General features: G+C 40.6%; 1 protein-coding gene across 1 annotated transcript in view; it reads right to left on the minus strand.

Moving 5' to 3' along the window:
• Window positions 1-12,638, minus strand: part of LOC122551725 (low-density lipoprotein receptor-related protein 1-like) — a 1,892,490-nt gene that overhangs the window by 606,015 nt on the left and 1,273,837 nt on the right. Inside the window, exons 30-31 of the mRNA XM_043694091.1 lie at window positions 12,119-12,293; window positions 8,235-8,329 (exon numbers count right to left, since the gene is read on the minus strand). Of these exons, the coding sequence (XP_043550026.1) occupies window positions 8,235-8,329; window positions 12,119-12,293 (270 nt within the window). The remainder of the gene's footprint in view (window positions 1-8,234; window positions 8,330-12,118; window positions 12,294-12,638) is intronic.

The raw sequence follows: 12,638 nt of genomic DNA on the forward strand, positions 1-12,638 counted from the left end.
CCCCCACTCCGGCCTATCACCCTCACCTTATCAGCCTCACCTTAACCTTCTTCCACCTATCGCATTTCCAATGCCCCTCCCCCAAGTCCCTCCTCCCTACCTTTTATCTTAGCCTGCTTGGCACACTTTCCTCATTCCTGAAGAAGGGCTTATGCCCGAAAGGTCGATTCTCCTGCTCCTTGGATGCTGCCCGACCTGCTGCGCTTTTCCAGCAACACATTTTAGCTGTGATCTCCAGCATCTGCAGTCCTCACTTTCTCCTAGGAAAAAAAAGCCAACCTATCCAGTCTCTCTCTCATAACTAAGACATTTCATCCCAGGCAACATCCTGAATCTCCTCTGTACCCTTTCCAATACAATCATGTCCTTCTGGTAGAATGATGACCAGGACTGCTCACAGTGTTCCATCTGTGACCTAACCAATGTCATATGAAGCTGCAACAAGACTTCGCTGACCCTCTATTCTATGCTCAGGCTAATGAAGGCAAGAATTCCATATGCCTTCTTCACCACTTTATCCACCTGTGCAGACATCTTCAGGAATCTCTGGACTTGTACATCAAGTTCTTTTAATTCTTCAATTCTGCTGAAGGACTAACCATTCATTGTTTAAATCCTTCCCTTATGAGACCTTCCAAAATGCATCCTGTTATATTTATGAGGATTACCAATCTGCCAACGCTCTACCCAATTTGCCAGCTGATAAATATCAGACTGTAGCCTGAAACCATCCTCCTCCCTATCAACAGCACCACAAATTCTTGTGTAATCTGCAAACTTACTAATTATACCTTCTATATATACAAAAAAGTCATTAATGTATGTAAAAAAAACAGCAGGGGTCCCAGCACCAATTCCTGTGATACACCGCTGGTCACAGGCTTCCAATCACAAAAACAACCTACACCATCACACTTTGCCTTCTATATGCAAACCCGTTTTGGATCCAGTTTGCTAACTTGACTTGGGTCCCATGACTTTGAACATTTGGACCGGTCTTTCATGTGGGACCTTGACCAAAGGCCTTACTAAAGTCCATGTAAACCACATCAACTGTATTATCCTCATTAAAATATGTAGTCACCTTTTTAAACAAACTCAATGGAATTAGTCAGACAGGATATCCCTCTGACATATGTGTGCTGATCTATCCCTGATCAAACCCTACCTTTCCAAGTATTGATTAATCCTGTCCCTCAGAACTTTTTCCAATAATTTCCCTCACATCAAATATTTTGCTGAGTGCATGAAATATCATAACATTTGAGCATATGGGAGAAGCACAGGGAATTGGGAATAACATGCCTTTTAGTGGTAGTTATCTCAGGGCAGACTCAATAGGCCAAAGGGCCCTTTTTTTGCTTTATGTTATAAAATAAAGTGGATGTCAGATTAACTGGTCTGTAATTAACTGGCATAACCCTGCTACCCTTCTTGGGAATAAAAGGAACCATATTTGCCATCCTCAAGTCATCTGGCTCACACACAGATTGTCCATTTGGGTATCTAATTGGCCTTACTTTTTCCTTGGTAATCCTCTTTCTTTTAAAATACTTATAAAATACCTTGGGGTTTTCTTTAATCCTTTCTGTCAAATATACTTTGTGGGCCCTCTTTGCCCTCCTGATTTACTTTTTAACTACTCCCCCACACTCTCTGTATTCCTGAAGGATCTCCTCTTTTTTTAATGCACCGTACCTCACACATATTTTTTCTCTTTCTCAAACATAATATTCCTTGAGAGCCAGGGTGCCCTGGACTTGCTACCCTTGCTCTTCACTCTAAGAGAAACATGCTATCCTGAACTCTCACCATGATACTTTTACAAGGCTCCCACTTTACCAGTATAGACTTATCTGCAATTAGCTCCTTCCTGTCTATGTTTGCAGATCCTGTTTAATTATATCAAAGTTGGCCTTCCGCCAATTTAGATGCTTAATTTCTGCATTACCCTTATCCTTTTCCATAATGACTTAAAAACTTAGAGTTATGATCACTATTCCCAAAATATTGACTTATGGACACTTCAGCTATTTGACCCCTTCATTCCCTAAGATTAGCTTGAGCACTGCCCCATCCCTAGTAGGACTACCTATGTACTGGCAGAAAAAGCTGTCTTGGATGTACATTAAAAATTCCACCCATCTAATCCTTTTGAACCGATGCAATCCTGGTTAAACTAAGCCAAGCTGAAATCTCCAAAACTATAACCTTATTCCAAAGATTTGTTCGTGCATTAAAAAGAGAATGTCCTTCAGGAGTACAGAGAATGTGGGGGAGTGGTTAAAAAATAAATTAAGAGGGCCCGCAAAATATACTTAGCACGTAGGATTAAGGAAAACCCCAAAGTATTTTATAAGAATCTTAAAAGCAAGAGGATTACCAAGGAAAGAGTGAGGCCTATTAGAGACCCAAAGGAATGATCTGTGATTTACCTACATTTCTGCTCCCTATCTCTTTCTGATTATTGGGAGATCCATAGTTTAAACCCAGGAATATGATCATCCTTCTATATTTCCAAGCTCTACCCAGATGGCCTCATTTGAAGAAACTTCGAAAATATTCTCTCTCATTGCTGCAGTGATGGTCTCCTTTATCATTATTGATAAAGCATTGCACCCGCCTCTTTTACATCAGCACCCACACCATCACAATTCAAACTTCTATAACCTGGATTGAGAGAACTGCCAGTTCCTTCAACCATGTCCCAGGGATTGCAGTATATCATCTTCTCAAATGTTAGTCATCAGAACCATCTCACTTCGACTAATGACAGGAATCTGGTAGCATAATACAAGCGATAGACAACTAAATGGCAAATCATCAGGGCAACCATATATTTTGGATGGCAGCCCACTCTCAGGTGATGCTGCCCTGGCAGATCAACAGCTTCAGTAGATCCTGCAGCCATTTCTGGACAGATACCTGCAGAATAAGAACACGGCTGCGGCTAGGCTTCCTTGAAGCAAGGTAAATTAGGTCTGGAGACCCAAGGTTAGTTGGGTTTTAGGTAAAGGTGGTGGAGTCACTGAGGGCATGTGGTATCAATGGGGTGAATTGTCTTTGGGCAATAGGGTGACCAAAATGGAAAGGGCCCCTTTCTGACAGAGGCACTGAGAGGGCACAAGGTTCTACTCCATGGTCTCCCCCCATACAGCAGTGGGTCCTGTCCTGGTTGGAAAGCACAGATGTATGGCACAATATCCTTAATCGATCACTTAAGTAGCTCAACTGAGACAAGCTGCCTATTTTCCTGCCATTAATAATACACCATACCTTAAAAATACTTCCCTGGAGTAGAGAAATTATGCCATGTGCTTTGCAACCTTCAACATGTCATGGATGATGACAAACATCTCGCCAAGATCATCTTTCCGTCTCCACTTCTCTCCTTCACACAATGGCCAAATCATACACAGACCATCATTCGCAGTAAGCTGCCCAGCCTTCAGAACAACATCGACCATAACACTGCACAACCCTGAGATGGCAACCTCTGCAAGATATGTCAGATTATCAACATGCTTACTACCATCAGATGTGGGAACACCACTCTCCATGACTCATGTGACTTGGCCACGGTCATTTATCTCATATGCTGCAGGTAAGGATCCCCCGATGCATAGTATATTGGCAAGGCCATGCAAATGCTAAAACAATGGATGAATGGACATCCCGCAAAAATTGCCAGTACGATGATGCTGAAACATTAAAAAGCTTATTTTGTCCTTGGTTTTTTTGAAGAAAGATCATAAAGGCAGAGGTAAGGAGTCTAGCGAGTTTAACAATTTAACAATGGAAGGGGAGTGGCCAGTTTTCAGCTTTTTCCCAGAGTGAGGGACTCAATTACTAGGATTCACAAGTTCATGATAAGGGGGAAAAGTTTAAGGGAGATATGCATGCAAAGTTCTTTTCACAGAGGGTGGTGCATGTCTGGAATGGGGTCCCAGCGGAGGTGGTAGAGGTGGGCACGATAGTATCATTTAAGTTGTATTTAAACAGATACATGCATGGGCAGGGAGAAGAGGGATACACATCCTGAGAAAATAGGTGACAGGTTTAGATAGAGGATCTGGATCGGTGCAGGTTTGAAAGGCCGAAGGGCCTGTTCCTCAGCTGTAATTTTCTTTGTTCGTTGTTCCCTCAGTTCAGTTTTTTTCAAGTTTTTTTTAGCTGTAGCAGTCACAAGATATTGAAGTCCAGAAGTGTTGCTAACTTCAGCAAAGGATTCCTCTGAAATCTCTCTCTGGATGATAGTCCCTCTGTCCGTAAGTATCTATGTTTGAATTTACCTTTTTGACAAGGGTTGTTTTTATGGGATGTCACTGTATTGGAATAGTTAATTAGTAATTGTTACTGTAGTGGGTCGGTTAAGTTTTCCAATAGTTAAGTTATTTTAAATCTCACTTGCTTTTATTTGTGTTTCAACTGTAGTATTTAAATAAATTCCATTTTGCTTAAAGCCGAATGGTTTGACCAGCTGCATCACACCTGGAACACCCACTTCACATCTGCCTTTAAACTGAGAAAAAGTTAGGATCTAGGTTACCTTCTTAAAGTATTTGAATTGATCTAGCCTGGTCCATAACACCAGACAGGAATTTACCTTCCCAGTCAGCCTCCGATCTTTGGGTAAGAATTCCCCAAGGCGGCCTTTGATAATGTAGAATTGCTGAGCAGAAACAAGTTCCGTACCCATGAAGATGGCATCAACCATGATATTGGGTTCATGTTGTGCCACATGTGTCCCAAACACCCTGTCCTGTTTCACCTTGATCTTGTTATGACTTCCCGACCCTAATTAGTTTGCACAGTTTTGGTTCACTTATTACTTTGTTTAAACCCTGAGTGTGTGACTCTTCTACCTAGCATGTTTTTGTAGTTATTTTCTTTGTCTCGAATCACTGCCTTACTTTTCATTTTTGTAATTATCTCATTGCCTCAATTAATTGAATTATAGATCATCACTTCATGAAATTTTCAGCTATTGACACTTTACTCACACCATCTGATACTCTTGATCACCTGCAGAGACTTATTATTCGGCCTGTCAACATGCACTCACAATATTTGCATGATCTTTTGGCCTCTCTAATTATAAATTCTGTGCCTGAGTGCTCTCTTCACCACCTGACAAAGGGCAGCGCACTGAAAGCTTGTGATTTCAAGTAAACCTGTTGGACTATAACTTAATGTGACTTTTGACCTTGTACCTTTTAAAAGAGGATCAAAGCACAGAGAAAATTCCATTGGCATGCTAATCCTATTTTCCAGCACTTGGCCCACTGTTTTGTCAACCTTAGCATTGCAAGTGCACATCTCAAGATGTTTTCAATGTTACAACAAGTTCTTATCACCTTGACAGGCAGTGAGTTCCATATTCTCACCATTCTGTGGGTGAAAATGATTTTTCCTCACATTCCCTATAACTCACCTGCCTCTTATCTCAGATATCAGACCCTTTTAACTGATCTCTCCAGGAAAGGGAAATGTTTCTTCTGTCTACCTGCCTAAGCTTCTCATTATTTTTCTTTAAGATCCCTCAGTCTCCTCTGCTTTAAAGAAAACAACAGCGGTCTGTCTAATCTGTCTTCATAATTAAAACCTTCCAGCCCACAACATCCATGTGAATCTTCTCTGCACTCCTCCAGTACAATCACATCCCTCCTTTTAATATGGATTCCAGAATGAAATGAGGGGCATGTATCGGGTAAATAAGTAAGGTATTTTCCCTTGAGGTGAGGGAGTCTAGAGCTAGAGGGCATAGGTTTAGGGTGAGAAGGGAAAAATTTAAAAGGGACCTGAGGGGCAACTTTTTCATGCAGAGGGCAGTGTGAATATGGAATGAGCTGCCAGAGGAAGTGGCGGAGGCTGGTATAATTATAACATTTAAAAGGCATTTGGTGGATATATGAATAGGGAGGGTTTAAAGGTATATGGCCCAAGTGCTGGCAAATGGGACCAGATTAGCATGGACGAGTTGGACCGAAGGGTCTGTTTCCATGCTGTACACCTCTATGACACTATGACTCTATAACTACATACAATACTCTAGCTCTGGCCTAACCAACGTTTGTAGACCTCCAGCATAACCTGATATCATATCATCGCTGCATCACAACAATGTGTCCTGAGAGTGTGTTACTGGAAAAGCACAGCAGGTCAGGCAGCATCCGAGGAGCAGGAAAATCGATGTTTCAGGCCGGAGCCTTTCATCAGTAAGGGCTTTCCTGATGAACGGCTCTGGCCCGAAATGTTGATTTTCCTGCTCATCAGATGCTGCCTGACCTGCTATGCTTTTCCAACGACACACTCTCAACTCTGATCTCCAGCATCTGCAGACCTCACTGTCTCCTCTGTGCCCTGAGGGTATAAAGGCTTCAGACTTCTTAACTGGAACCATTAAAACATGGCATGCTGATGTAAGAGTTTGATGCTGTTCATAAGTGGATAGTTTAGTATCAACCCAGACACTGAAATTCCTGTGACTAATGTATGTACCAGAAGATGTAAGAAATGCCTCTTGAGTCTTTCAGTACTATGTTACCCATGTAACATCATAATGTTATGGGAGCTAACGTAAGTATTGTTTCTTCAGGTACAAAATTTCTTACTGAAAACACCATGGTGGTCATCCAATTGGCTGCCAGTTGTGTATTGAATTATTGGGTTATAGAATGGGATTATGTGTAGGTTCAATCCCTCCCAGATCAGTCAGAAGAACATCGATCCTGAGGCACCGAATAAACTTGAAATTAATGCTCCAAATGCAATCTCACCAAGGTTAGAACAAACTTCAAAATTTCTTTTTATCTATACGTCAACATTACATTCCAGCATGTCATGTTTTCTTGAGGTGACACTACATTTATGTGATTTAATGATAATCAGCAAAAGAACAGATTGCTTTCCTGATTTGTTAACTCCTGCAGTTATTTCATGTTTGTCTTGTATTTCCACTTATTCCACTGAATCACAAAACTTGTCATTAATGAATGTTGAGTTTTATCTGCACATTGATTTTAGCCTCTCCAGGTGTGTTTGCATTATAATATATTGCTTACCAACATACCTACATAGTTAATTTATGATCATTTACCAAATTAAGACAACTAATATATACTGATTGTACAAAATTCTCTGACATCAAAAGTGTAGCAGTAGAATAAAAGTAGCAGCCAAAGAAACCTTAGGATACCACAAAATGCTTTACATCTGATGCAATATGTCAAAGTGTAATCAGTGTTGAAGTATAAGAACAAACAAAGCCAACTGGAATGCAGCAAAGTCCCAGAAACAAGAATGTGACAATAACCAATCACCTGCTGTTTTTCTAGTGATGTTGGTTGAAGGATAAATATGGGCCAAAACATTGCATCTAGATTCAGTGCTTTTCTTCACATATTGTCATGGGGATCTTTTACATTTATTTGTTTAGTATCTGATCTGAAAAATTCTCTTCAACACCAGAACATAAGCCAAGACTTTGTGTTTCATTCTCAGGGGCTTGAATCTGTGGCTTTCGAAATCAGAGGTGAGTAGGCTACAACAAGTCAGTAAACACCCACAATGATACCAATTGTGAGATCACAATCTAATAACTCCTCACAAAATTACAATGTTTTATGTCCAGCTTCCAGTGATATTTCAATGCACCCTAATATTTTGTCATTTAGCTTCTGCCATACAAAGGGTGAATCAGTTTGTTATGTTAGACAGCATCAATAGAAAGACAAGATCCAATACTTCACTATTATCCATAGATCGTCCTCAAAGAAATAAATACATGTTTAAAGGATAAAAATATTCCTAGCAATTAAAGCTGTAATATAAAAGGAATCCATTACTGCATAAATTATTCACCCAGTCATTATCACAGTATCTTTTTAGAATAAACTATTCATGATATTGATCCTGACAAAAAACAGCTTTTATGCATTGTCCCTCTTCAAACTAATTGCCTGTGTTTCAAGACAATAATGTCGTTATTAATAAAGTTCCAAAAATCTTTAGTCAGTTATTTTGTAACTGAAACTCCTGATTGCTGCAAATGTTGTTTGAAAATATATTAATTTTAACTCACGATTATTATGTATATTACATAAGCAATTACAGACTCAGAAGGCTCAATAATTTAATAAACGAAACCATTAAAAAGTAATTTTGTTACCATAGTTACATAGCCCACTATCACAAGTGCAGTAATTTTTTAAAAAAGTAAATGTTTGAATTACCAACAGGCTCTCTTTGATTTGAAAAAAGGTTCTTCATGTTATTGCCATCCATGTTTGCTGCACTGATATTGTTCCCATCAGTCCAATAGAGCTTGCTGTATTGGAGAAAGGAATGCATCTATTAATTAAAGTTTACAATTAGTCACACAAATAGCATAAGAAATTATATATATATTATAAATACTTGAAAGGCTTCACGATTTGCACTTCATCCCAAAGGTGTTTTCAGGTTAATTTATAATTCTAGCTCAACCACTTACACCACTTATCTTTGGTAGTAGCTGATTTTGGGCAAATGAAACAAACTTTTTGCCATTACCATTGACAACAAAGACGACCTCTACAAAATATTGGGTGCACAGTGGCTGAGTGGTCAGCACTGCTGTCTCTCAGTGATAAAGACTCAGGTTTGAATCCTCCCTTTGGTGACTATCTGTATGGAGTTTGCAGGTTCTCCATCTGTTTTCTTGGGTTTGCTTCTTGGGTGTTGTGGTTTTCACCCACAGTCCAAAGATGGGCAGTTTAAGTGGATTAGTGATGGTAAACTATCCAGAGATGTGCAGGCAGTCAGATTGGCCAAGGGAATTGTAGCGGGATGGATCTGAGTGGGATGCTCTTAAGAGAGTTTGTGTGGGCTTGATGGACTGAATGGTCTGCTTCTGCATGCAGGGATTTTATATTAAGTGCATTGACTAAATTGGGCAACCATTTTTAATTTACTTTTATTTTCAGCACCTAACAGCAATGTGTACTCTACACAAGATGGAAGGAAAGTGAGGGAAATTTTAATAATCTACCCATTATCACACTAATTTACACACTATCCCAACTTGGATGCACATAATATCTTTTTGCAAGGCTGCTGAGACAATGACCCATCATTTTTGATCTACCAGCAACCTAGTCCTTGGATCTCCTAAGTTCAAGAAGGCCAATAGATACTTCAAGGATAATTAAGGATGGGCAATAAAACTCTGGTCTTGACATTGATACCAACATCCTGAGAGCCAAATGTTGCAGTATTACTACAAACTTTTTTTTTGTTGGGAATGCTGCAAATTTATAGAAATGAGATTGTGTCAGTGTTTAAGAGCATAGGAGAATCTCACGGAATACAGGGAGAACTAGCCATTTGGATACAGAACTGGCTCAAAGGGAGAAGACAAGAGGGTGATGGTAGAGGGTTGTTTTTTAGACTGGAGGCCTGTGACCAGTGGAGTGCCACAAGGATCGGTGCTGGGTCCACTACATTTGTCATTTACATAAATTATTTGGATGTGAGCATAAGAGGTACAGTTAGTAAGTTTGCAGATGACACCAGAATTGGAGGTGTAGTGGACAGCGAAGAAGGTTACGTCAGATCACAACAGTATCTTGACCAGATGGGCCAATCGGCTGAAAAGTGGCAGATGGAGTTTAATTCCGATAAATGCGAGGTGCTGCATTTTGGGAAAGCAAATCTTAGCAGGACTTATACACTTAATGGTAAGGTCCTAGAGAGTATTGCTGAACAAAAAGACCTTGGAGTGCAGTTTCATAGCTCTTTGAAAGTAGAGTCGCAGGTAGATAGGATAGTGAAGAAGGCATTTGGTATGCTTTCCTTTATTGGTCAGAGTATTGAGTACAGGCGTTGGGAGGTCATGTTGTGGCTGTGCAGGACATTGATTAGGCCACAATTGGAGTATTGCGTACAATTCTGGTCTCCTTCCAATCGGAAAGATGCTGTGAAACTTGAAAGGGTTCAGAAAAGATTTACAAGGATGTTGCCAGAGTTGAAGGATTTGAGCTATAGGGAGAGGCTGAACAGGCTGGGGCTGTTTTCCCTGGAGTGTCGGAGGTTGAGGGGTGACCTTATAGAGGTTTACAAAATCATGAGGGGTATGGATAGGATAAATAGGCAAAGTCTTTTCCCTGGGGTCGGGGAGTCCAGAACTAGAGGGCATAGGTTTAGGGTGAGAGGGAAAAGATATAAAAGAGACCTAAGGGGCAATTGTTTCACACAGAGGGCGGTACGTGTATGGAATGAGCTGCCAGAGGCAGTGATGGAGGCTGGTACAATTGCAACATATAAAAGGCATTTGGATGGGTATATGAAAAGGAAGTGTTTGGAGGGATATGGGTCTTGTGCTGGCAGGTGGGACTAGATTGGGTTGGGATATCTGGTCGGCATGGACGGGTTGGACCGAAGGGTCTGTTTCCATGCTGGACATCTCTATGACTCTAAGAGGAAAGCTGCAGGATTTGAAAAACCCATTGGGACTATATGCTCAGGCAGTGGTGAGATTCTGTGAGATGAGATTCATCAGTCTCTTTGTGCTTCAGATTTCAGTAGCATTTCCCTTGTTCCATTGGACCATGCACAGGCACAGCAGTTATATTATGCCCCCCTTTTAATTTGTTTGCACAATTCAAATACATAGTATCAAAATGATTTATAGCCTGAACTAACCAGGCGTAGTTCAAAGAAACAGCTGCCAGAAACATTCTGAAATGGTGCTTAATCGATTCCACTATCCATCTCCTGACAATGTCGTCAATTCCAATCTTTCTCAATGAGCTTCCTTGAGGATATGAGCTAAGTAGGTAATGGAAACTAGAGATGCTATTGACAAATTTCTATAAGGAAACACCCCTCATGCTCAGAGCTGTGGCAGTCAGAGCAAAACTTTAGAATGAATAATTAAAGGATAATCAAAACCTGCTCTTCTGATATTGTGTATTCCTGCCTGGCACGAGTAAGGAAACTATTGCAGCCCTAATTGAAGGTGAAAAATGGACAATTAAATTGTTTACTTTTAAAATTTCCTTTGGAGTTTGCAAAAGCATAATTACTCCTGCATATTGTGTAAAGGCTTTCAAACCCTGGGGCAACCTTGCAATGATACCTCAGAGTCGCACTGAACTTAAGTAGTACCTAGTAGTCTGAGTCAGCTGGAGGTGAGTGTCTGAAGTTTTAAGAAGACAATGTTGAAAATAATCTTTCAATATTGTGACTATATCTCTGATTACCGTGTGTAAAATAATTAGCATTAATATGCATTGAACAATTCATAAGAAGTTGAAGTCTAAAGGCAGTCCTTGACATTGCATTCTCCTTGGCCAATCTGTCTTGAATCCAAACTTCTGGATGTGAACACAGAAGCACATGATAAAAGACTGCAGAGGCCCAAAGAAACTTGAGGCCTGTGGTCCATCAACTTCGTGAGGCAAACATTTACGCTGCTGCCGAAACGTATGTCCATCTACCAGCAAGCAATCATTTGATGTTCATTTTTAGAATGCAGATGACATCTGGGAATTAAATCTCTCAGGCTCATGCTTCAGTGTTTTGGAGGTTTTGACATTCAGCCATGTCCTGCTCCAAGAAAAGAAATCAGGACCTTTTAGATTTCAATTTCTACCCCATTGGCTTTAATAATATTATTTTGCAAAACCAGCAACACAATTTTAGATTAGATTCCCTATACTGTGGAAATAGGCCCTTCAGCCCAACTAGTCTATGCCGACCTTCTGAAGACTAACCCTCCCAGACCTATTTCCTTCTGACTCTTGCACCTAACACTATGGACAATTTAAAATGGCCAATTGACCTGACCTGCACATCTTTGGGCTGTGAAAAGAAACTGGAGCACTCAGAGGAAACCCACACAGACACATGGAGAATGTGCAAACTCCATACAGACAGTTGCCTGAGGCTGGAATTGAACCTGGACCTCTCGTGCTGTGAGGCAGCATTGCTAACCACTGAGCCACCTCATTTTCACTTGCATCTACATTGTATTTGCACTGCTTTTTTCAATTGATGATAATGCAACAATTATATGAACAATGTAAACCTGAAATTGTTTACTTGTAGCAATAAGTTATATTATACAACATTTTACCCTTTTAGTGGATGCACTATTAAGCACTGTGGATGATCAAGTCCATGAATGATAGAAGTCCGTAGGGATCCATTTAATCGTGCAACATTTATTTGAGTTTCCTCTAAATCAGAACTCGTCCAATATATATTTCTGGAAATCCAGTCCACTGCAAGTGCATGAGCATATGGTAGATCTATGATCCAAAACAATAGAACATGAAAAGTTATTCACAATAACAGAGCTGAAAATGTGTTGCTGGAAAAGCGCAACAGGTCAGGCAGCATTCAAGGAGCAGGAGAATTCGACGTTTCGGGCATGAGCCCTTCTTCAGGAATGAGGAAAGTGTGTCCAGCAGGCGAAGATAAAGATAGGGAGGAGGGACTTGGGGGAGGGGCATTGGAAATGCGATAGGTGGAAGGAGGGCAAGGTGTGGGTGATAAGCCGGAGTGGGGTGGGGGTGGGGGTGAAGAGGTCAGGAAGAAGATTGCAGGTTAGGAAGGCGGTGCTGAGTTTGAGGGATTTGACTGAGACAAGGTGG

This window comes from Chiloscyllium plagiosum, chromosome 7, assembly GCF_004010195.1.
Source record: "Chiloscyllium plagiosum isolate BGI_BamShark_2017 chromosome 7, ASM401019v2, whole genome shotgun sequence".
Lineage (NCBI taxonomy): Eukaryota > Metazoa > Chordata > Chondrichthyes > Orectolobiformes > Hemiscylliidae > Chiloscyllium > Chiloscyllium plagiosum.